The 25,675-nt window shown below is 44.2% G+C and overlaps 1 protein-coding gene across 4 annotated transcripts in view; it reads right to left on the reverse strand.

The window, feature by feature from the left end:
* Positions 1-25,675, reverse strand: part of LOC124794736 (protein TANC2) — a 653,277-nt gene that overhangs the window by 221,041 nt on the left and 406,561 nt on the right. Inside the window, exon 1 of one of the 4 annotated variants that reach the window (XM_047258338.1) lies at positions 17,276-17,409. The exons of the other annotated variants lie outside the window; for them this stretch is intronic. Within the exon in view, the coding sequence (XP_047114294.1) occupies positions 17,276-17,333 (58 nt within the window). The 5' untranslated portion in view covers positions 17,334-17,409. Of the gene's footprint in view, positions 1-17,275; positions 17,410-25,675 lie in introns of those variants that run through there. 4 annotated transcript variants of the gene reach the window in all.

Raw genomic sequence — 25,675 nt, forward strand, 5'->3', positions numbered from 1 at the left:
GCATTATGAACAGGTGCTCGATCGTGTTGAAAGATGCAATCGCCATCCCTGAATTGCTGTTCAACAGTGGGAAGCAAGAATGTGCTTAAAACATTAGTGTAGGCCTGTGCTGTGATAGTGCCACGCAAAACAAAAGGTGGTGCAAGCCCACTCCAAGAAAAACACGACCATACTGGTATAACACCACCGCCTCCGAATTGTACTGTTGGCACTACACACGCGGCAGATGACGTTCGCCGGGAATTCGCCATAACCACACCCTGCCATCGGATCGCTACATTGTGTACCGTGATTCGTTACTGCACACAACGTTTTATCCACTGTTCAATCGCTCCTTACACCAAGCAAGGCATCGTTTGGCATTTACATCGTTTGGCATTTACGGGCATGATATGTGGCTTATGAGCAGCCGCTCGACCATAAAATCCAAATTTTCTCACCTCCATCCTAACTGACGTAGTACCTCCAGTGGATCCTGTTGCAGTTTGGAATTCCTGTGTGATGGTCTGGATAGATGTCTGCCTATTACAGGTTACGACCCTCTTCAACAGTCGGCGGCCTCTGTCAGTCAACAGGCGAGGTCGGCCCGTATGCTTTTGTGCTGTACGTGTCACTTCAAGTTTCCACTTTAGTATAACATCGGAAACAGTGGGCCTCCGCGGAGCGCCCCATTCTGCTCCCTCACAATGTCTAATGACTACCGTGGTCGCTGATATGGAGTACCTGACAGCAGGTGGCAGCACGATGCACGTAACATGAAAAAGTGTATTTTTGGGGGTGTCCGGGAACTTTTGATCATAGAGTGTATATCAAGGTTCATTTTCTAGACAGTTCACCGCTCCTGGCTTTTCCTAGTAGCTCTGGTCAGTTAAGGTCATACCTGCGTTACCTGTACATTGGGTGTGTTACATACGTATCAGGCATTACCTCATAATGATCACAAGCGTGTCTTACTTGATTTCCCTAAAATCTACCTTGTCTACGTTTACTCATGAGCGTCTACAGTAGTTTTGGTTCAAATGAGTCTGAGCACTACGGGACTTAACTTCTGAGGTCATCAGTCCCCTAGAACTTAGAACTACTTAAACCTAACTAACCTAAGGACATTACACACATCCATGCCCGAGTCAGGATTCGAACCTGCGACTGCAGCGGTCTCGCGGTTCCAGACTGTAGCGCCCAGAACCGCTCGGCCACTCCGACCGACTACAGTAGTTTTCAATCCTACCTGAAACCGGTATCTGTTGAGATATGGACCATTTTACTTCTCACGAGTGATGTTTAGTATTTGTTGGTGTATTTGAGACAGTATTTACAAGACATTGTGTAGTAAATTACAACAATATGTCTGTGTGGGCAGATGCAGATCCACGAAGCAATCGTGAACGTAAGGCATTATCATCACTTCAGTATCAGTGTACGGGCAGGAACTGCCGATGTTACACTCATGAGTCCATCCATTTCACGGAACAGATTAAAACGTGCTGTGTGTGAACTGCTCTATTTAAGAGTTTCGTAAGAATTCTGCTCTTATTCTACCTTAATTTTGTTTGCATCCGTTTTTCGTACTTTCTCGCATTTAATGGAGAGATCTCCATGTTAGCACTTTTTGACAGTACTACTATTCAACTCCATTACTTATTATCACGGAATAGGTATGTAATTCCTCTTTGAATGGTGTTGCTTCTTGCCACGCATTTCACAGTGGGTTGCAGAGTATGGATGTAGATGCAGATGAGTCTGCTTTGTAAAACTGGCGACTAGTGCGTTCTTCCTTCTAAATGATAAAAATGCGACAGGAGTTAGGGAAATGTTATCACACGTTATTAGCAGATGCTTCAAACACTACATTTTAGTAGAAATCAATGAAAATTTCAGCAGCCTCCATTAAATGCGTGAATATGGAAAACGGATGGGAACAAAAATACCGCAGAATACGAGCAGTATACTTATAGTGCATTTAAATGGAGTTCACACACGGATTCATAGGCAGTAACAAATAGACATGAGCCACAGGATACTATGCGATTGAACCAGTTTCTTTTTCGTATGAAAAGCAAAATATTTACATTGGAATTCAAAGAGTGCAGTACACAGAAGAAGGTAGTAATCAGGAACATAATTTCCACTTGATGATAGCCAAACGGTCGAAATTGCAATGTTAGGATTTTTAGGTAAGTATACTTTAGGCCGGTATTACACTATCGAATTTATTTGTCAGAGATTTGATCAAAGATGTGATGAAATATTCAGTCAAATATATTTGACGAAGATCTTTGACGTAGCGCTAGAAGGGGTATTACACTGTCATCATATTTTTCGTCAAAGTTCAAGATGGCTGACAACAACTACTTTTTATTAACCGCAGCAGTTGCATGCACCACAATTGCACTGTGTGCACATGCGGAAGAGAAGCGGGGGAAAAAAGGAAACACACTTGGGTGAAGCCGTGGGTTCTACGACAACACGATAAAAGCATTCAACAAAACTTGTTACGTGAGCTTATAGTGGAGGACGTCAAGTCGTACATCAATTACTTAAGAATGGATGAGCATACAGTCCTGTATGTGCTCAATGAAGTGTATCCTCATATCACAGAGAACAATGTTCACTTAAGAACTGCTACATCAGCAGAAGACAGGCTCACCGTAACACTCTGATTCCTTGCTACAGGAGAGGGTTAGGTTAGGTTAGGTCTCCAATCTTCGTAATTTATTTTTGTATTCAGCGTGCCTCACGTTGTAAAGCGCCTCATCAGCTTCATACATTTCTATTAATTTTGTAGTTGTCAGCACACACCAATTGCATTTACCGGGAATGTTTATAAAAACACTACAGACGACAGAATGCAGCGATGCTAGCGCTTCATGTGGTAACATGTCACATTGCAGTGAACAGAAGACAAGCGACTTCTTTGATCAAATCTACAGCGAGGCCCTAGATTACACCATCAAATATCTTTGACAAAGATATTGGACAAAGATATTTGACAAAGAAATTTGATAGTACTCGTATTTCGCAAAGCAAGAATACAAAGTATCGCTCCATATTTTCCCGAATTCGAAGTTCACTGCCAAGCCACACGGAGCGCTTGTGTCGGTCTGTTGTTTCCGTATCGTAACATGGGCCTTGCACTCTGATATTTTCACGTTCTGTGCAGTTACTGGCCTAACGAGCAGCAGTACGATTGCGCGTGCGCCGAGTTCGGATCAGCGTTCGGCAGTATTCGGCGCCGCTCGGTCGCCCTCGGGTGATTACACGGCCGACCGGTGGTAACGAGGAAGCGTCCCGCGTCCGCAATTATCCGTGCTGCAGGCAGCGGCGCCTCCAGACAGCCGTCTTCGTGTCTGGTCGCCGGCTGCCCGCGCGCCCCGCTTCGCTCGTCCGTCGGAGGCGCCAAACGGGACTCGCGGGCAATCATGCAAATGGCGAACGCCGCGGGGACGATTAAAAAACGCGCGTCCGAAAACAAGACGCCGGCCGAGTGAAAAAAAAAAGAAAACGAGGGAGAGAGAGAGAGAGATACATACAGGTCTTGCCGTGACGGCTGGAGCCGTATCACAAATTTTACAGCTCGCGCTCACTCTCGCAAGAGCTGGCCGTCTTTTTTTTCTTCAGTGTGTACATATACCGTCCCGTATCGAGCTACTAAAAGCAAACGCTGTAAGCAACAGTCGATACAACATGCTTTACTTTTATGGCGCACTTAGTATTTCTTAATTACTTTTAACTTCTTGTTTTTTTTTTTTTTTATTTTTGCACTCCCTTTCGTTACAAGGAATGGATATGGCAGCCGGTGAAGCCTACCTTGCGCGTTCCTTTGCGTTTGCAGTGCTGCTTTACGTGGGACGGCTGTTCCACTTACCTGAAACACAAAAAAAAAAAAAATATTAAGAACATGTACTAGGAGGCACCACGTATCTCAGCGTCATGCAAAACTGATAAATATGATACGGAGTCGAGAAGCTGCTTGCATCCAAGCAGCAGGTACAAAAGAAATCCCACGTCGCAACCCGCCATGAGATGCACATTTAACGCAGGATGTACTGGCGATCTGAAAAAAAATCTCGGTCTGGTATGAACGACGCGCGACGAAGTTAAATGTTCGTGACGTGGAAGAAGTTCAGAACACTGACTGTTATATAATTTTTTTTACTCTCTTGTAAGATCGTAATTATCCACGTTATATACTAGCGATTTAGCAGATAATATTAAGTGAGCAAACTCATTCTTTTTGCGGATGACATGCTTCATGGCACTAAAGAAATATTTCGTAAGTGACTGATCGCAGAGAGCCCCATTTACAAAAAAATGGCTCTGAGCACTATGGGACTTAACTTGTGAGGTCATCAGTCCCCTAGAACTTAGAACTACTTAAACCTAACTAACCTGAGGACATCACACACATCCATGCCCGAGGCAGGACACGAACCTGCGACTGTAGCGGTCGCGCGGTTCCAGACTGTAGCGCCTAGAACCGCTAGGCCACCCCGGCCGGCCCCATTTACATTCAGTTAATATACAGTCCCGTTGTTCCACAGCGTCCATAATGCGTAAGCTTAACGAGCACCTCTCAATGCGCTTTTACTGCACTTCGCGCAATGTAGCAACGTATACTAGTAACGGACCACACATGGAATCGATACGATACGATACTGCAGTGCCTCTGTTGTTAGCAAGAACGATGCAACGTCCCTTCGGACAAGCATCCGTGTACGAAGGAATATTACCTTGTTTTTCTTAGTGACACAGGCACTGCAGTATTGTATTTACCCACCGACACCAGGCAGCGACTTCCATTTAAAATGTCGTGCCCTGTACGGGAATTACATAACGTGTGTACGAGTACATGTCGTGCGCAGGAATGATGACGTATGGAAGATTTAGTCTGGCCAAGTATCGTGCACGGATAGCCAAAGCGTTTAATCTGGGTTCGAGTCCTGGCCCGGCACAAAATTTCATTGTCCTCATTCCCCGATGGTTGTTGTATTCGGAACAGCAAATACATTTCATGTACAGATGCTACCAGTCATTCATGGATGTACCTGCTGGTGTATGGAGACATGGCATAGTCTTCGTTGTAGGAAAGCACTATTGCAGCCTATACTATTCAAATGTGTTGGATTCCTACGAGGTAGGACTATGGATCATATTCAAAGACGGGCTGCGCGAATGCCTACAGGAACGTTTGTCTCGCAGCGTTATAGAACTTCAGCTCCTAGACTCCATAGAGAAAATAATACCTCGAAAATAGCTACTTAGAGGATCCCCGTTTCAAGTTTTCGGCAAGAGAGTCCTGAATACTCTTCGGCTCCGTAACTACGTACTACTATTGCACAGAACGGGAGATGTTTGTGCAACAGCACTCGCGGAGACATACAAGCAATCGATCTTATCGTGTTGAACTTGTAAATGGAAAAGAAGTGTACCTTAACAACTTGTTTCATGGAAAGTGCTCCTAACAATGCACATTGCTAGGGTATGTATGCAGCTGTAATGTCACAACGGTGAAACGTGGCTGCTGGCATTTATGCTGACGACAGAGCAAAATTACTTCAAGCCGCAGCTAAATTGTGTCAGCCGCAGACTGCGTTGCGAAAAGTGTGTATTCGTTGATGCAGAATGATGGCGGTCTTGCCACTGTTCATTAATGGTGGTGTAGGTGGGAAGTAAGGTTAGTGTTCAAAATCACGTAAACCTCGAAATCACTACAGACGGAATGCTAATTCAGATGGCAAGGATGTTAGAGCTAATCAGCCTGAACATGCAAAACTTGGTATACCACCATTCGAATAAAATGACTTTCAGAGATTGCAGATAACCTATGTTATTATGAAAGGAAAGGGAGTTTAACTGCTCTTTTTCTGATAGCAGCTCCTGAGCCGAGCCGGAAGCAAACTGCAAAATTACGTCCCGATTTTGCAGGCAGTCTAAATGTAAGAGCGGACGCATACGCCATGTATTGCCCCAAATGTCAGCGTTCGACCACAGTGTGGATTAAATAATTCGGTACAGATGGTTTAATGTGATCAGTATATAACTCAGCTGTTTAGACGACATAATCCTTATTGCACAACCGCTTTCAACTTGAAACCGATCGTCACCAGGTTATGCACAAATCTGGAGACAGAACGCTACAGCCAGCTCTTAATAAGAGGCGAAAAATCCAAATAACATAATACGTATTAAAGTAGCAATAATAACCCGATTAATACTGTGTAAGATGCAATGAGTTCTAAAACGCATGAAAAGCGGATTTACAATCCTAAGGTTAGTAAATATTTTACATACTATCATCGATGGCTTGTTACTTCAACTCTTTGGGCGCTGAGATGGTCGAAGCTGATCCACATGACTGATAAATCTGTATTTCAGAATGGGAATCAAACGCTGGTCTGTACCTTTTCACGACCAGCAAGGAACCTTTTGAAGTATGTAGCAAGGGATGCTCGGATTGCTCCGCTACCCGCGAAGGTCACACAACCGGTTTCGATTCCCAGCTCCGCTCCGAATTTTAACCTCAGGACACAGGCTCCCACGTCTTGTACTAGTTTCAATAAAAGTCTCAATTGTATATAATATCTCGTCACCCTGATGTGGCATTGGCAAAACTGTCTGAAATGTTGGAATATTTCACGCCTAGTCACACGCCAAAAAGATTTTTACTCAAAATACGAGGGCGGTTCAGAAAGTAACCTCCGATTGGTCACAGTGCGGGTTGTGGGGGGAGTAGCGACGCCATCTGTGCGTTCACGCACTCAACAGGTCAGTCGGCATCAAGCCGTGGTCGAGTGAACGTCGTACCTGCGCTAGTTTAGTTTTTGTGGCAGTTTGAAATGTGTGCTGCAATAGAAACCCCGCCAAATGTGAAGTGCGTGCTGTCATAAGGTTTTTTACAGCCAAAGGATATTCTGCAGCAGCTATTCATCGTGAGCTTTGTGCCGTGTACGGACCAAGAGTTATGAGTGAAGGAGTTGTCCGTGAATGGGTACGATTATTTAAAAGTGGACGAGAAAACGTTCATGACGAAGAGAGGAGTGGTAGACCATCATTGGTGACTGACGAACTCGTTCAGACAGTTGATGCAAAAGTTCGTGAAAATCGACGTTTCTCAATGTCAGAGTTGTCTACTGGTTTTCCACAGATTTCTAAGACTCTCTTGTACGAGATAGTGACAGCAAGATTGGGTTACCGTAAGTTCTGTGCACGATGGGTGCCCAAAATTCTTACCGACCACCACAAAACTCAAAGAATGGCCTCTGCATTAGACTTTCTGTCATGTTATGAGGACGAAGGAGAACCATTGTTAAACAGAATCGTGACCGGTGACGAAACCTGGATTAAGTACGTGAACCCTGAGACAAAAGAACAATCAAAGATGTGGGCACATTCAAATTCGCCTACCAAACCAAGAAAAGCCTCGCAAGATTTTTCTGCCAGAAAACTGATGGCAACGGTGTTTTGGGATGTCAAAGGGGTGTTGTTGGTTGAATTCATGGAACGTGGTACGACCATTAATCAAGACGTGTACTGTGAAACAATAAAAAAGTTACGACGGGCTATACAGAACAAACGCCGTAGTATGCTGACTTCCGGTATCGTTTTTTTGCACGATAACGCCCGTCCTCACTCTGCTCGCAGAACAACGGCCCTTCTTGAGTCCTTCAAGTGGGACGTTATCAACCATCCACCTTACAGCCCAGACCTGGCGCCAAGTGATTATCACCTCTTCACGCATTTGAAGAAATGGCTCGGGTCACAGAGGTTTGATGACGACGAAGAGCTCAAAGATGCGGTCACAGGCTGGCTCCAGGCACAAGCGGGTGATTTTTATGCAGAAGGAATTTCAAATCTTGTGAAGAGATACGATAAGTGCCTCAATCGCTATGGAGACTATGTAGAAAAATAGTGCAAAGATGTAGTTGTAAGATGTATATATTAAAATATTTTTATTTAACTTGGTGTATTTTTTTAAATCAACCGGAGGTTACTTTCTGAACGGCCCTCGTATCTTAATGTAATGGGTGGATCAATGAGAGGGTAATGCGCAGAAACTTCCACAAGGGTGTGGTAATTTCAGGTGTATGGAAGATCGCGGGATCCACAGAGCTATCCACATTACGTTAGTATTATAAATTACTGACCATGTTAACTACAACTGCAGTGCAGCTTGACCATGGTAAAGAAAATTTTAACCACGTCTACGTAACAACCTCAATAATAAATTGCAAGTGGACATATCGCTGTAAATAGGAGTCAGAATGAATACAGTGACGGGAGCGAAGACATAGGGTACTAAAGTATGTCGCGAATATTACGCTTAATGTAGCTTCATTGAGAATAATTCGCAGACCTCGGACTTGTTCGACTTTTAAACGCATGGGTATGGTATCCATCACACTGGAATGTCTTTTACAGCTCTGAAATATCACCCTTTTTTAAACAAATAGATGTTTCGTTCGAGTACTAGAGATCTATATAATTTATAGGAACCCTTTAATAGTTGTCAAAAAAGTGCAATGGTAGACAAAGATACTTCATTCAGTTACCGTAGATTTCTCTATTTGACAGTACGACAAACCTTCAATAACCTGTAATGCTGCTTAAGAACAAAATTATAGTTTTTGTTCTGAGAGATAAAAGGCTGCGAAATGTGACACATTCTACAGGCTGGTACACAACTACTGTAGAAGCCGAAATAGAAAAAACGGCGCGGTAAACACCAGGAAAATTCACAACAGAGATTCCCTTTCTCTCCACTGCGTTGTGTCCGTTGGAGAAGCTGTCAAAAGCTGCCATGAATGAGTGTGTACACACGTGACACTGCTTTCTCAGTACACGGTACGGCCTGTGTGCAGAAAGCTGCAGCTTCTGCTAGCATAAACTGTGCTTCTCTTCCACCACAATCTCTTGACGCTATCCCTCTCAAACTACTCCTCAAGATGCACCCACGGTGAATTGTTGGTTTCATCATTAAGAATAGTGTTTGCTATGGCTCTTTCCAATTAGGACAATCGAACGTCTGAATACATCTACATGGATACTCTGCAAATCACATTTAACTGCCTGGCAGAGGGTTCATCGAACCACCTTCACTGTTCTCTATTATTCCAATCTCGTATAGCGCGCGCAAAGAACGAACACCTACTTCTTTCCGTACCAGCTCTGATATCCCTTATTTTATCGTGGTGACCGTTTGTCCTTATGTAGGTCGGTGTCAACAAAATATTTTCGCATTCGGAGGAGAAAGTTGGTGATTGGGATTTCCTGAGAAGACTCCGTCGCTACGAGAAACGCCTTCCTTTTTATGATGTCCAGCCCAAATCCTGTATCATTTCGGTGACACACTCTCCCATATTTCGCGATAATACAAAACGTGCTGCCCTTCTTTGAACTTTTTCGATGTACTCCGTCAGTCCTATCTGGTAAGGATTCCATACCGCGAAGCAGTATTCTAAAAGATGACGGACAATCGTAGTGTAGGCAGTCTCCTTAGTAGATCTGATAATTTTCTAAGTGTCCTGCCAATAAAACGCAGTCTTTGGTTAGCCTTCCCTAACAACATTTTCTGTGTGTTCCTTCCAATTTAAGTTGTTCCTAACTGTAATTCCTAGGTATTTAGTTGAATTTACGGCCTTTATATTTGACTGATTTATCGTGTAATCGAGGTTTAACGGATTGCTTTTAGCACTAATGTGGATGACCTCACACTTTTCGTTATTTAGGGTCCACGGCCAACTTTCGCACCATTCAGAATAATTCTCGATACAAATGTATGTCTGATTCTTACGCGTATTATTGTAAGCCTTGGCAGCTTCTCTTGTTTCTGTCTGCGGGATTTTGAATCGAAGCAATAAAATTTTCACAGCTTCCTCTCCCACCTTCTCCTCCTCCTCCAAGACACACACACACACACACACACACACACACACACACACACACACACACAGAAGCAACACACGTCCATGCAGTGTTATCGAGTCTGCTAAAAGAAACCAGAAGTACACTCTCAACGAAATCTCAGCATGGCGCTGATGCAAGATGAACGTACAAAAAAATTGTACCCACGGATTGCTTGCCGCCCGTCTCTTCTGAATGCGGGATAGGTGCCTCAGCGGGAGGCCTCAGGGTATTAAAGAGCCTCTTCGGCTGTCCACACATAGCCTGAGTATTATGCGGCTTACGCGTTATTACTTTGTACGTACCGTACGTCCGATGTTAACGCGCAATACGCCAACTACAACGAAACGCCTGTGTCTTCGCAGAGAATTCTTTCTGTGAAAGAGCAACTGAATACAACCGTTGACGTTCAACATCTGCTGTACAATGAAGCGTTAAACTTTGCTGTTATTTGGTATTCTTAGGCAAGTATGAGAAACTCTTAATACTACTGGAATATGTTGCACTGTAAGGGTAGCATCCAACGTAGTGTTGCAGGAGTATTACTGTTCGTGACTACCTTGGTGATAACTTTTGTGGGTCTACCACTCACTGGAAAGAGTGGGGTCGAATTAGGGAATATGCCTACAGTCATGTATTCATAGAGACCAACTGGACTGAACTGAAGAAAACTTGAAAACGTATTTTCTGTCAAGCCATTCTCAGCAGAGCTTGCAGCACATCGGCGCAGGTTTGCATACAGTCGTTAGCGTTCCAATCCTTATGTCACCACCAGCTTGAACTCACATCTACTTGATTTTTGTCTGGACTAATGGTCATCATTGCCCAAGAAATAAATTAAAAATAGATCCATTACACTGATTCTGGCCAAGGTTTTCGAAAGATTTCCCTTGATTGTAAGACAAATCCTGGAACTAGTAAACCTTTCCCATTTTTTATCAGACTGTAATCACATCGGCCCCACTACCATCCCCATTGGTATTTGACTGAAAAGGACCGCGAGTCAGCACTTGGTCGCATCTCAAACAGCGCGCCCTACTTCTTGGAAGAAAGAAACAAGTTTGTGTCAACCCTCTTGCCTTGATATGTCTTTGGCTGTAAACCGTATTTCTTGATCCAAGACACTTGCCATCTCCAAAGACGATGTTGCTGTGCTCATGCTAAGCCCTGATAGCAAGCTACGTTCTGTTTTATCTGCTTTGGCACAAGGAGTTACAGATGCGTACCACGTGGACATATGCTTGTTCTTGATGGTATGGGTACTAATATATGTTATCCAGCACTGACGCATTGAATCAACAACTTGGCTTTTGCGCTGAGGTCTTTCTATACTGATGCTACAACTGGGGGTACATTGTTAACCTCAGTGCCCAAATCGTCGTAGTCTTTGGCACACCTTTGACTCAGTGATATGTAAAAAGTCTGATGATTGCGAGACTTTAGACGAATGGTACATGTGCCTGGTTCCGATGATACTGCAGCGATCAAAGGCACTGGCAGGTAGTGCCGTACGCATCTTGAGCTCGTCTGTCACGCAGACGATAGGTACAACACTGAATTATCCCGTGGTCGTGAGTCATACAGAACTGTTTCCTTCACCGAGAGACCGAGTCAGTTATCTCCTGATATCCACTGGAAAACTCAGTGAGCCAGGTTAGGGGAACGATAAAAAAATCTTGCTTAATAGGAACAATGTACTGCAATACCGAATGCAGCACAACATGGACTGAGAGTCAAACAGTAGGATTGTTATGAGAGATAAACCCACACAACAGGCAACACAGTACAGTTGTGATTGTTAATATAACAACAATACCGGCGTCCACCGCTGAGTTCTGTAGTGGACGCAAGTACTATGTCAATCAAAATGTGGGTAAGTGGTTCGGGTCTTGCAATCAACATTATTTTGGTGTAGAAAGTATGACGTCATACAGTTTCTGATCACTAGCCTATGCGCCGATGTCCGCGCTCGGATCTTAGGTCTCTCCGCATTCTCTAACAGAACGATCTCATCTGAGACCGTTAGTGGTGATCCTTGCGTCGAATGTGAAAATAAAATGCAGCGGCCACCGCCCCTTCTCGAACTATCCATAAGATATAACACCAGGCTGCGCCCTCTTCCTTCCCTTCCGTGGTCACAACGCGAGACGTCCCTACATGTAACACTTAAAAGTGTGACAAGCTACTACTATTAAACAGTTACACGTAAGACAAGACACGGTTAGCAACAGGACGAAGCGATTCTAATCCGACTCTTGTTATAACCAGTTTTCGATAAGGCAGTGTTCGTGTACTACCCATCCTATGCTTGTACTGTTCCTTCGCCAAGGTCGCGATCGAATACACGGAACATTCTATTCAAAACCGAGTTTATACTGCGTGTGGAGTAGCTTTGCTGTTGTCAGGGCTTTAAACACAAAATATCCTCGAAAGCTAGGTGGCTGTAGAATCGAGTACAATGTGTTAGTGAGATACAGGAGATACTGGTATCAAACCGCGTGTTTTACCAAGAAACTGTAAAATTTTGCGGCAATAGCAAAGAATAGGCTAGTGCATTATTTCCACTTCACCGCCGAGTTGCACAGGAAAGGTAGGTACCCTTTCTCGCTAACAGACAGTTCTCATTGCGCAACTTCAACGAAGCTGCGCGACAGAGCTCGTCTTAGATAATCCTATCGATAATCTAGAGTAGCGCCAGCCACAGTTTTGACTCATGCTTGTCAGTTCATCTTACATAACGTGTAACGAAAATACACCACAGATAGCGGGTTATCCAGTTTGGGGAATCGGACTGCTAGCCAGAAAAATCATGCAGTATGGTGGACTGCTTACGTCATGTAATGTCTTTTCTGCATCGTTTTTATGGCATGGAAAAGGCTGAAGATCCTGCGTAGCTATTTATCAACACTAAGAGAAGATTTCGACAAGTCAAAAACAAGATAGGCCTCTTATGAAAGTTTGAACGTCACGCGGAAGATGATATTCATGAAGGGCAACATACATTTACAAGAGTCGGTGTGCGAGCTGTCACTTTTGGGTGACACCCTCTTCGCCAAGAATCGTCACAGGAGACTATTATTGCCACTTTTTGCACCTCGCTGCTGACTTTATCGTTCTAACTACATAATCCACTTGGACAACTGAGGTAATAGAATTCTCTTATTACAGAAATATATAAGGAACTACTGGTCTCATTGTTAGTCGTGTAACCACTACAATCAGACTGCCTTCCTTGTTTAATGATAGAAGTTTGCTTTATTGTAATTAGAATCAGCAGGGTCTAATCTAGCGATTCATGAGGAGTAAGCTACTGCTGACTGCGTAATTTATTATTAATTACCTGGTCACTGGAAGGACCAGCAGAAAAGGGGGGGGGGGGGGTGGAATGTGTCAGATTATTGCTACAGCGTTATTGACGATGTTTACTGAAGGAAGCAAGTATAGATTACGAGACTGGCAAAAGACATGAAAAAGTGAAACCTTTGTTCCTTCAGTTCTGTTGAATTCATCATCGTTTGGTTTTCGTGAAACAAAATTACGTTTACCTATAAAGTGATTTGGTAATTCACCAATCTCACAATAACCTCATTTTGTTAGAGATGGAAAGTTTTATAACAATGTAAAGAAGGTGCTACAGAACCCGACATTCTAGAGAATAAGGTAATCATCATAACACAAATAAGATGCTTTTCGTACAGATTAAAAGTACTCACTGATAATGACACAAACGTGCTGCAACGTGTTTGGGCATTAAAAAGATTCGTACTTGGGACAACACGCGAGCCTGAACTTCCATAATATCTAGTGATATATACAAATGTTTTTGACAATGATACAACGGTTCATGTACAATATTTTCGAAAAAAGGAAAACGTTCTGCTGAGCGTAACCATACTAGCAGGCGAACGATTAAATTCGACATTGCTTCAATCTATCATGGTGTAATTTCGAGTTAGTTCTTTATTTAGCAGTACTACCTAGTTTAAATTGTCTACTCTGTATCAAGTGCACAGTACATGGGATACATCGTCGGCGCTAAAAAGTATAAAACCGAACTAACGCCATATACTTAGTTAGGCACAGTACGATAGTGAATGTGGTTTCCACAAACCAAAAATTGTGAGGAGTAATTACAGCTCACAGTTTCCTATCACGAAGCATAATTTTCATACACAGATTAAATGCTGTGGCTAGAGAATTTGTGAATAACAACTCACTCCTTATGCATTTTAAGTCTAGTAATAGAAGGGGTACACGTTAGAATAGTTCCACAGGCCATATATATGACAAAATGAACATGCAGCAGGAGAAGCCGCTAATGAGGAGATAAATACTTCGATTATATGCAGTGATTATTGGTTCGACATCACATGTCTACGTCGACATCCACAATTCTCAGCCCATCAATTAGGGTGCGTGTGATGGAGGGACCTCCATCCCCTCTTCACGCTTTATTTAGGGGCACTGTCGTTTACACTACTTTCAACCAAGTAGATCACACCAGACATTGCAAGTTTTACCACATCTATGGTCAACGGAACGATAATGAATCAATGTGTTTGTTCCAAAATTCGAATCTTTCGAAGAGATAGATAACCCTGCAATGCAGCCGAGTAAGGAGTTAGTCCTAGTGACAGAAAATAAATAAGAAATTTTCTTACCTTCCCTTCTCATCAGACAAGTTAACTCCGGCAAAGAATTTGTGCATACTATGCCTAGGCACTGACTACCATTCACATTCCTCAAAGACCTTATGCAACCATAAATCGTAAGACGAGATGGATAGCGCAGCACATCCAAGGATACTTGCGTCAGCGGTGCGCGTGAACTTTAGACTTGTGAGCATAGGATGTGTGTTCTCTTCTAGGAGCAGCGTAGCATTATTGTCGGCTGTATTACAGATACGCATCGCAATGCAGTGTACGGACTTCCGCGACTGTGTACATTACGGTCTCGTAACAGAGGCTGAACACTGCCAGGAAGCTTTGCAGTGTGCTAACAATTAATTTCCGCTGCACTTCTTTTGTCTGCACGGCGCCGGCAGCCAGTGGAAACGAGCAAGCGCGTATCTCCGGGAATCCCTTCCTGGTCTCTACAATAGTTACACGATACATTCGTTAGTTTCTACCAGCTGTATCGCAAGAGGTGAAATAGTGGTTCGTCAGGCAAAAAGCGCCATAGCAAGCACTGTCAGTAACTGAAATCCTGAAAGTGCACGTTAATAAGTATTGCGACAGGCATCGTCCTATTTTTAACTTATCAGGACAGTCGTCTAGAATACGAGTAAAAGATATTATTGACATGTATCAGAGCGTACGAATTTTCTCTAAAAGTCTTGTGCACATCAGTTCCACGACGAAAACAGTCGTACTGGTGGAACACGCCAGACAGGGAAGCTTTGTATAACTGAGTGGGCGAACGCATGCATCGTCTGCACGGGACGCGGCGACCGTTAACAGTTAACGTGAAGACAAACCGCTGCTGGTGGCGCATTATTTCCTTTTTTATTACTTATACGCCCAGCCAATGGATTGCAGTAAACACGGCATATCCAGCTTAAACCACTTAGCGTCTGACAATGGCGATGAGCATTAAACATGTTGCCATCAGCGCGATTAATATCTGATGATGCTCTTGTTAACAAAGTGAAATTAGTAATACAAAAGAGCAAATAACACGCGAACTTCGGCGTTTTATCATTACAGTAATTTTTTTATAACTGGATCCGGCAATGGTAGTGAGACGATACCACTCCCTGGACGATACGGTAAACGACATTTTGTGAAATGAAATCAATTTTAGACTTCAGGAAAAAGAGAATGTAAGCTCATGTAGTGATCACTAAGAATGCTGACAGAGACGGAGAGAGTTGGTGCAGTATTAGGAAAGAATGAGGATCCTAATCCTTAGAGCGTTACCCTACTAACGGTTTCTCATAATTTTCGAGATACACTTCAGGCGAATTTCAGAATGGTTTGATAACATCAAGACCTTTTATTTCTCTTTTTCCCTTTCGGGCAAGCTCGTCATCTGACTCTAGTAATGCCGACGTCGACGAGAAGCTATGTTCTTAACGGCCCATTCTTTACTCTGGAGTACTACCACAGAACAGTCAATAACTCTTATATTCAATTACACATCATTTCATATGGGTTACAGGAAAATCGGAACAGCAACTTACCATATCAAGAATTAGGCGACGAAGTTGCCTGTACAGTAACAGAAGATAAACAACAGACTGAGGCGGTAGGTAAGGGAATCCCTGCGCATAGACCTAAGAGAGTCATGACTTATGGTAGCCTCATAACTTGCACGAAAATAGTGTTAAAGAAATCGTCGTCTGAAACACTGTAGTAGTACGTTGGTCTGTTGTTACACAGCTTACTCCGATGCACGAAACAATCACAAGGTGCCATTCTGGTTTTAGCTCGCCCACCTGCTTCCTTAACCCTCCCCCCCCCTCCCTCTAAAACAAACAAACACACACACAGCCGGCCGCTGTGGTCGAGCGGTTCTATGCGCTTCAGTCCGGAACCACGCGGCTGCTACGGTCGCAGGTTCGAATCCTGCCTCGGGCATGGATGTGTGGTGCCAGGTTAGTTAGGTTTAATTAGTTCTAAGTCTAGGGGACTCAGATGTTAAGTCCCATAGTGCTTGGAGCCATGTGAACCATGTGAACACGCACGCACACACATACACACACACACACACACACACACACACACACACACACACACAAACACACACACCAAAAAGTCTAGATAAGTGAGAACACACAGTACGGACGACAGGTAAGATATGAGATGAGATGAGATGGGCAGAAAAATAAAGCTTTATGCATGGCAGCCGTAATGGAGTCTAAACCCACGTCAGAGTGTTAATTATCCTGCCATCTCAATCTATTATTCACACATGCACTATAAACGCACGGCGGTCTCTGGAGAAGGCGAAATAAAAACACAAACAAACGCCTTGAATAAAGAGATATAGGTGGAATTTTGAATGGAAAGTAGAATTCCAGACCATCACTCACTGATAAATCTGGAGTACCGGTACAAAACATTGTGCAGGTGTCAGTCCTAATTGATTTCACGAAAACGTGGGGCTACTGTGTTGAACGTATCCTTGCCCCTGCGCATTTGGCATTCCCGCCAGACAAGCCGTTCAGCGTTAAGGTCTCGCTTTCGATAACCGACAAGCCTAGTCGAATACGTGAGAAATAATCAATAACGGATGCACATGCACACAACGCGATCATGGGCGAGAGTAGTTAATTCTTGTTCCATATTCAGATAGTTGTTTTGCAGTTGAGTATATGACTAACAACGGCACTTCACAGTTAACGACAGAATGTGGTGAGAGAGAGGTTCCGTACCGAGGACGCTGATGCTGAGCCCGGAGGCGGGCCGCCGCAGGGAGGACGTGTTGCTCATGTCTCGGCGCACATATCCCGCCGCACACGCGCACCGCGCTCACGTACTCCACAAACACACACCACACACGAGATCACGCTCGTCGGCGCGTCGCCGCAGCACTGAGAGCGGCCGCGTCACTGCCTCCCTACCTGTCATACCGGCTCCGCCCACCTGCCGCCTGGGGTGCGCTCTCGCGGCACCGACCGCAACTAGCGCACGCGGGACCGAACAGGTAGCCGACGCAGCGGTGGCAGCTCAGCTAGCCGCCGGCTAAACTAAACACTCGCACCGCCATCTCCACGACTGCCGTCCCGTGTCGACCTCCGCCCGGAGCCCCCGAGGTTTACAAGCGCCGCTGGACCAAACGAACGACGAGGGAGAGCAATTTAAGTTTCAGTTTCTTGTGCAATAAGCTTTCCCAGCACTGATACACAGTCTAGCCGTGTTACTATACCCGTGTGAAATACCTATGCAAAGAGTGGTTGGGTGGGCTGGAGGTGACACATTGATCTTTTTGCAACCAAAGCACTGGAAGAGATGATTGAAGGTAAAATCTTCTGGCAAACTTCTCCAGTACTCGATGTTTCGACCACTCCGATGGGGTCTTCTTCAAGGGTCTTAAGAGTCTTATGATGGCCCTTCTAACAATACCACCACCTCAAAAGTAGGTTAGAAATCAGATTAATAATGTTGCTCACGGAGCATATGTTCGCTTTATCGGGCAACAACAAAGTTATTGAGTGTGGATGGTGTCGTCAGAATGGAAATAATGAAGTCACTGTAAAAAAATCATTAATTTTGGCACTTGTCTTGAATGGATTCCCACGTAGGTTTCGTCGAAGTTGTTACGGCTCATCTTGTTGATTCTAGCGTGATTCCACTTTGACTGCTAGAAGGTCTAGATCTGTATTTTAACAATATTTGAAGACCTAATAAATGCGTTTTTCAGGAAATTCTTAATAATGTTCAAATGTTCAGATCTGTGTGAAATCTTATGGGACTTAACTGCTAAAGTCATCAGTCCCTAAGCTTACACACTACTTAACCTAAATTGTCCTAAGGACAAACACACACACCCATACCCGAGGGAGGACTCGAACCTCCGCCGGGTCAATAATCAAACAATCCCAGATCAGAACAGTGGTATGGTAGAAATAATTTTTGACTTGGTGTTCACGATCCACATTTTTATTAAACTTCTTGTAAATTCACATATACTCCTTATTAACTGTCATATCATCAAGAAAACAGTTTTGTATCAATCTTCATATATTTAATTTCCACTTTAACCAAACACAAGACTTGACTGTTCTTTTACAAAGCGAAATAACAACTTAACTTCTGCAAAGTGAAACAAAGACTGCCCTGTGCGCATTCGCGCCAAAACGGTTACAAGTAAGTCAAAGATTATGACAGTCTCACAGAAATGAATACACACAAGAACCATATCACTGTAATATATCGATACATCGGAGTACCTATACATCAATAAAACCAAATGTGAATATTGTCACAAAAATATGTCTGTTACTTCGCAGAAAAGTAGTACGATATTACTTGTATCGAGAACTGGGGTTGGAGCGCCGTAATGGTCACGTAAATAAAGAACCATTACACCCTGAATGGCTGAACACCGGGGAACATCATAATACTCCTGAAGAAAATCCCAAGAGGCGTCCAAACGTCTGGTGCATTTTGAAGAGGAATATTAACTGCTACGACTACAGGCTTACCAATATCATAATGACACACTGATAAGTCAAGGCACTATGACCAACACACACCGCAAAATGAAGTGCTCGTGGCGTTACGGGCACGTACTTGGGAAGGAAAACCTGTAAGCGAAGCAGAGACGAATGGGGAATCGTTGTTTGCTACTGTTCTGAGCATATACGGTGAAACCGCGAGTAGCCGACAAGGTGTTGGATGTCCACGCCTCATCACAGAATGTGAAAATCGGAAGCAGGATAGTCGACGCTCCATGACAGAACTGACGACAAACACCGGTGCAACAACAAATGTTTCGGAACACACTATTCAGCGCACATTGCTCGACATGGGCGCCACAATAGGCGACCTCTACCTCATATCAAAGACATCACCAACTGCAATTGTATCGGACATGTCATAATTGAGATCAATGGAAACGTGTCGCCTGGTAGAATGAATCACGCCTGACGGTCGTGTCCGGATACGCCGTCATCCTGGCGAACCGATGCTCGAAACACGCACCACACCACGAAAGCGCAACGGCAGGAGCAACTACACTACTGGCCATTAATATTGCTGCCCCAAGAAGAAATGCAGATGATAAACGGGGATTCCTTGGACAAATATATTATACTAGAACTGGCATGTGGTTACAATTTCACGCAATTTGGGTGCATAGATCCTGAGAAATCAGTACCCAGAACAACCACCTCTGGCCGTAATAACGGCCTTGATACGCCTGGGCATTGAGTCAAACAGAGCTTGGATGGCGTGTACAGGTACAGCTGCCCATGCAGCTTCAACACGATACCACAGTTAATCAAGAGTAGTGACTGGCGTATTGTGACGAGCCAGTTGCTCGGCCACCATTGACCAGACTTTTTCAATTGGTGAGAGATCTGGAGAATGTGCTGGCCAGGGCAGCAGTCGAACATTTTCTGTATCCAGAAAGACCTGCAACATGCGGTCGTGCATTATCCTGCTGAAAAGTAGGGTTTCGCAGGGATCGAATGAAGGGTAGAGCGACGTGTCGTAACACATCTGAAATGTAACGTCCACTGTTCAAAGTGCCGTCAATACGAACAAGAGGTGACCGAGACGTGTAACCAATGGCACCCCATAACATCACGCCGGGTGATAGATAGGCCAGTATTGCGATGACGAATACACGCTTCCAATGTGCGTTCACCTCGATGTCGCCAAACACGGATGCGACCATCAGGATGCTGTAAACAGAACCTGGATTCATCCGAAAAACAGACGTTTTGCCATTCGGGCACCCAGGTTTGTCGTTGAGTACACCATCGCAGGCGCTCCTCTCTGTGATGCAGCGTCATGGGTAACCGCAGCCATGGTCTCCGAGCTGATGGTATATGCTGCTGCAAACGTCGTCGAACTGTTCGTGCAGATGGTTGTTGTCTTGCAAACGTCCCCATCTGTTGACTCAGGGATCGAAACGTGGCTGCACGATCCGTTACAGCCATGCGGATAAGATGCCTGTCACCTCGACTGCTAGTAATACGAGGCCGTTGAGATCCAGCACGGCGTTCCGTATTATCCTCCTGAACCCACCGATTCCATATTCTGCTGACAGTCATTGGATCTCGACCAACGCGAGCAGCAATGTCGAGATACGATAAACCGCAATCGCGATAGGCTACAATCCGACCTTTATCAAAGTAGGAAACGTGATGGTACGCATTTCTCCTTCTTACACGAGGCCTCACAACAACGTTTCACCAGTCAACGCCGGACAACTGCTGTTTGTGTATGAGAAATGGTTTGGAAACTTTCCTCATGTCAGCACGTTGTAAGTTTCGCCCCCGGTGCCAACCTTGTGTGAATGCTCTGAAAAGCTAATCATTTGCATATCACAGCATCTTCTTCCTGTCGGTTAAATTTGTCGTCTGTAGCACGTCATCTTCGTGGTGTAGCAATTTTAATGGCCACTAGTGTATTACACTATGCGGTACATTCACCTGGGCTTCCATTGGATTTGTCATACTGATTGAAGGCACAAAGCTGTAGACCTCCTTAATCCCTTCCATGTTTGACGTCTTCCTCGACGGCGATGGTGCTCCCGGCAGGATAACGGTCAACATCACAAGGCCAGAACCGTGCTACAGTGATTTGGAGAATATTATGGTGAACTTGGTTCAAATGGTTCAAATTGCTCTGAGCACTATGGGACTTAACATCTGTGGTCATCAGTCCCCTAGAACGTAGAATTACTTAAACCTAACTAACCTAAGGTCATCACACACATCCCTGCCCGAGGCAGGATTCGAACCTGCGAACGTTGCGGTCAAGCGGTTCCAGACTGAAGTGCCTAGAACCACACGGCCACTCCGGCCGGCTATAGTGAACTCACGTTGATGTCTTTACCATCAAATTCACATGATATGAACCTTATGGAGCGCATCCAGAACAGTAGCGCGCGGCAGTTCCATTCACAGAAACCACCGGGAATTGTTTGACCTGTGAGTAGACAAGCCACATGCTTCCCGACACCTGCTAAGGACTTGTCAAATCCATACCACGCGGAATATTTGTTGTAGTACGTTCGAAAGGTGGTCATAACGCTTTGGCTTCTCAGTGAAGATGTCTGGAGCCAGGCTGCCTCCACTGTATTCCCCTGCTTTTACACCAGGAAACGCCACACGACACCATAAAGAGCAAGTAACAGTTACTGTCTGTACACGTCAACACCCATCCTAATTTATCCAATTCTTATGATCGCTAGAGGAGATACAAATGTTCGGCAAAATTATGGAAACACTGCGAGAAATGCTTACTTAAACACAAATTGATTTCTAGTCAAACCTGCATGTTGTGCTGTTGTATTTGACGATGAATAGCACCTGTACAATGTCCTCAGAACGTTGTAAGTGTCGGTTGTGGACACAACAGTGTTCTGTGTAGCTTCGAGTGCATTAAATCTGGACTACGGAGCAATGAAATAAAGTCATCTGGTCGGATGAGTCTTGTTTCACTGCTTCTAACTTCTAGGCGAGTTTACATCCCAAGAGAGCAACATTGCGGGTGTTCAGTGTTGATTTGGGCAACCTCATCGTGGTATTCCATGGGCATCCATGGTTGCTGTGCAAGGTCTCATTACTGCCACGTATTACGAGACCATTCTGGCTGATGAGGTCCATCCCACGGTACAATGTTTTTCACAAATGGTGATGCTGTATTCCACGACGACAGGTCCCCTATTCACGCAACTAGCTTCGTCCAGGACTGGCTCTGTGAGTACGAGGATGAATTGTCGCACCTCCCCTGGTCACCAAAATCGCCAGATCTCAACACTATTAAATATTTGTGGTGTACCTTGGAGAGAAGGGTGCATGGTCGCTGTTCACCTGTATCATCGTTACCACTCTGTTGCAGGAAGAATGGTGGAAGATTCTCTTTAAAACCATACAGAATCTGTATTTATCCATTCCGAGGCGGATGGAAGTTGTTTTGAGAGCTGACGGGTTTCCTACACTGTTAGGCATGGTAATGTGTTTTTCCATATTTTTGTCCAACCCCTATATACGACTGAGGCAGCAGAATATAAGTATTCGTCAAACACCGCTTCCCTAAATTTGACTAACGAGGTTTCCCGGCCGCGCGGGATTAGCCGAGCGGTCTCAGGCGCTGCAGTCATGGACTGTGCGGCTGGTCCCGACGGAGGTTCGAGTCCTCCCTAGAGCATGGGTGTGTGTGTTTGTCCTTAGGACAATTTACGTTAAGTAGTGTGTAAGCTTAGGGACTGATGACCTTAGCAGTTAAGTCCCATAGGATTTCACACACATTTGAACATTTTTTGAGGTTTCCCGAGAACAACGTCGCCTGTCTAATACTCTACGTTACACTTCCATATGTCCTATGCCGACACGTTACAGCCTCAGCAGCGGCATGCCTACGATCTTGCCTACTTGATCAATGCTTAAAACGTCGTAGTAGTCTTTTTGAACAGGTCACACGTTCCCAGAGCCCTTTCAACAATTCTGAGTCTTTCGTTCGTTTTTCGTAACACTGATTTCACGTTTTCTGCCATTCCATATCGCTTTTTACGAGGAGATAGTCACAAAGTTTTAGTTATCATGTCGATAAAATAAAATGCGAATTTGGTGAAAGTTGAAGAAAATCCTTGTTGATGCAAAAGGCTCCGATTTGGTGCACAACTTGATAGAAGATGATCGGCGTTTGACTTCTCGTGACACCCATTCTTGGGTTGTACACTCCATTTCGCAAGAATATCTAGCAATGAAAAATATGTTTTGTCAATGGATTCCGCACAGTTTGACCGCAGCTCAAAAACAGGCTGGTGTCAGCTGGTCCTAGGGAACGGTCAAAAAATTAGACCGTGGAAATGCAAAATCCGAATACAACATCACTGCAGGAGGCGAAACGAGCCGAAAAATAAGCAGCAATCAGATAAAAAGAAACCAAGTAGTTCGTTCGCGAGCGCTTGCAAGAAAATCATGGCTTTTTTCCCCTTTGGTTGCACTTGTTCTTCTCGGGACCACTGCATTAGAGGATCGTAGAACAGTTAATTCAGAATGGTATACAAAAAATTGTTTGCCGCAAGTTATCGACGAGGTAACCGCACAGTTCTTCACTACGACGATGCCAGTTGTAAGGCAACAGAATTAATATCTGTTTTGTAGTTTCAAAGCGCGTTCTTCTTGCTGAAATACAATATTTATTTACGTTCCAGACCCGTTTTGCCCTTTATTCTTTATCCCGACGATGAAAGTCACAAATCGCGCCAAACAACTATGACAAGGGACCAGTGTGCGATTTTTGCTTTTACCAGTGGGGGGGGGGGGGGGGGGGGGGAATGTCTTAGGGGGTTAGTATAATTACATATGTTACTAGCTTGGACCGTGGCGTTACCCATGGTTAAACAATTATTTATAAACAGATGTTAATGCCGAAACTCACTATTCACGCGTATGCACTATCAGAAAAGCCATCCCTTGTTATATCTTTAAAAGTGCATTATAGGTAAAGCTTATTTACAAAATCATCTACGTACAGGTATACGACGGGAATTCAAAAAGTAAAGGCAGGTTTGTGAAAAGCTGTACTTATTCTCATGACAGAAAACTGAAGGGTGCGTTATTTTTCTACGTAACCTCCCTGGACTTCAATGCAATTTTCCCGACGTTTTACGAGTTTTTTTTTTATTTCATCAGAAAATAAGTTTTTCGGTTGAATCTTTAACCAATTTTGCACCGCAACAATGACGTCTTCATCACATTCAAATCTTCTTCCCTACAGTGCTTCCGTTAAGGGTCCAAACATGTGAAAATCGCTTGGAGCCAGCACCTCGAATCTCAACTCCTTTATTGCGTCGGCTGTCCGTTTGGCAGAATGTGGGCGAGCGTTATCTTGTTGCAAGATGACACCTCTTCACAGTTTTCCGCGACGTTTGGATCTGATGGCAGGTTTTAGTTTCGTATGCAACACATCACATCCACCATACAATACAAACCTGGCTCTAAAGCCACGTTTACGCTGGGGCGACGTCTTGCAACATTGTGGCATGCTACGGAAATGTGGTGTGCGTCATCTTGTAGCATGCTACAACAGGCAACATCTTGCGGCGTATGTTGCGTGCGGCAGGTTAATTTATACCAAAGCAACAGAATTTGTGCCACACGTGTGTCGGTCTTGCAGTATAAAGGATGGTAAAGTATCGCAGCGGCGGCCTACTTGGTACTTGCACATGCAGCTAACAACGGAGATGAAAACCAAAGGAAAAGAAAACAGTGGTAGAACAGAAGAGTATTTAAAGAAGGTCCACGAAGTAGTATCTTAGGAACTAGAAGCAGACGATGGTGCGTTATTTAGTAATGTGTGCTTTCGTCCCAGGCACGTTACTCCGCGCCATACCGTTGCCAAAAGGTGGCCTAACAGTAAATGTTCGCACAGGTACCGGGCCGGTCACCACCCTGTGTCAGGGCCCGGGGTGGGAATTTCAGCCCCCAGCTCTCCCAACTCTGCGGTACGACTGTTGCGGTGTGACTGACACACTACTTCCCTCGCAAGCTCGCAAGTAAACGGACGACGCACCTTAGACGAAAGCAACAATGACAACATGAGAATGATGATTTAGTTCTAAATGTTTTGAAATGCTTAACTACTACATAACACTTTTTCAAAATTAATAAGCAAACACATTAATAGTATTAATAGTAAGACTGTATAAAAAACTTTCAGAGTTCGGCTCCACAAATTCAAATTATATGTAAAGTTTTACTCCAGTGCGTGGGAAATAAACATCCCAGGTTGGGATGCATAAACTAATACCAGAGGAAGGGATGGTCAGATGCAGAGGAGGGGAAATCGCCCCCAACCCCCCCTGCAAATCGCACACTGCAAAGGAAACATCGACTTAACGTCTCATGCTATTTACTCGATTTATTGTGTAAAAAAGCTCTGTTTAACCCCTTATCAAACAAAAAATGCAAGGACAGCGATTTTCATCATCTCAAGAAGTTAGTCAAAACTCTCAAGACCATTTTTTGAAGCTAAGGACATCAGAGCGGAAAAAATTTTTCCAGATTTGATTAAAATGCCAGGAAAAATGGGTAAATTTTAAAGACGAATATTTCGAGAAAAAATAAAACGTTCAATTTCTCCCAGCGTGT

This window comes from Schistocerca piceifrons, chromosome 4 (genome assembly GCF_021461385.2).
Source record: "Schistocerca piceifrons isolate TAMUIC-IGC-003096 chromosome 4, iqSchPice1.1, whole genome shotgun sequence".
Classification (NCBI taxonomy): Eukaryota; Metazoa; Arthropoda; class Insecta; order Orthoptera; family Acrididae; genus Schistocerca; species Schistocerca piceifrons.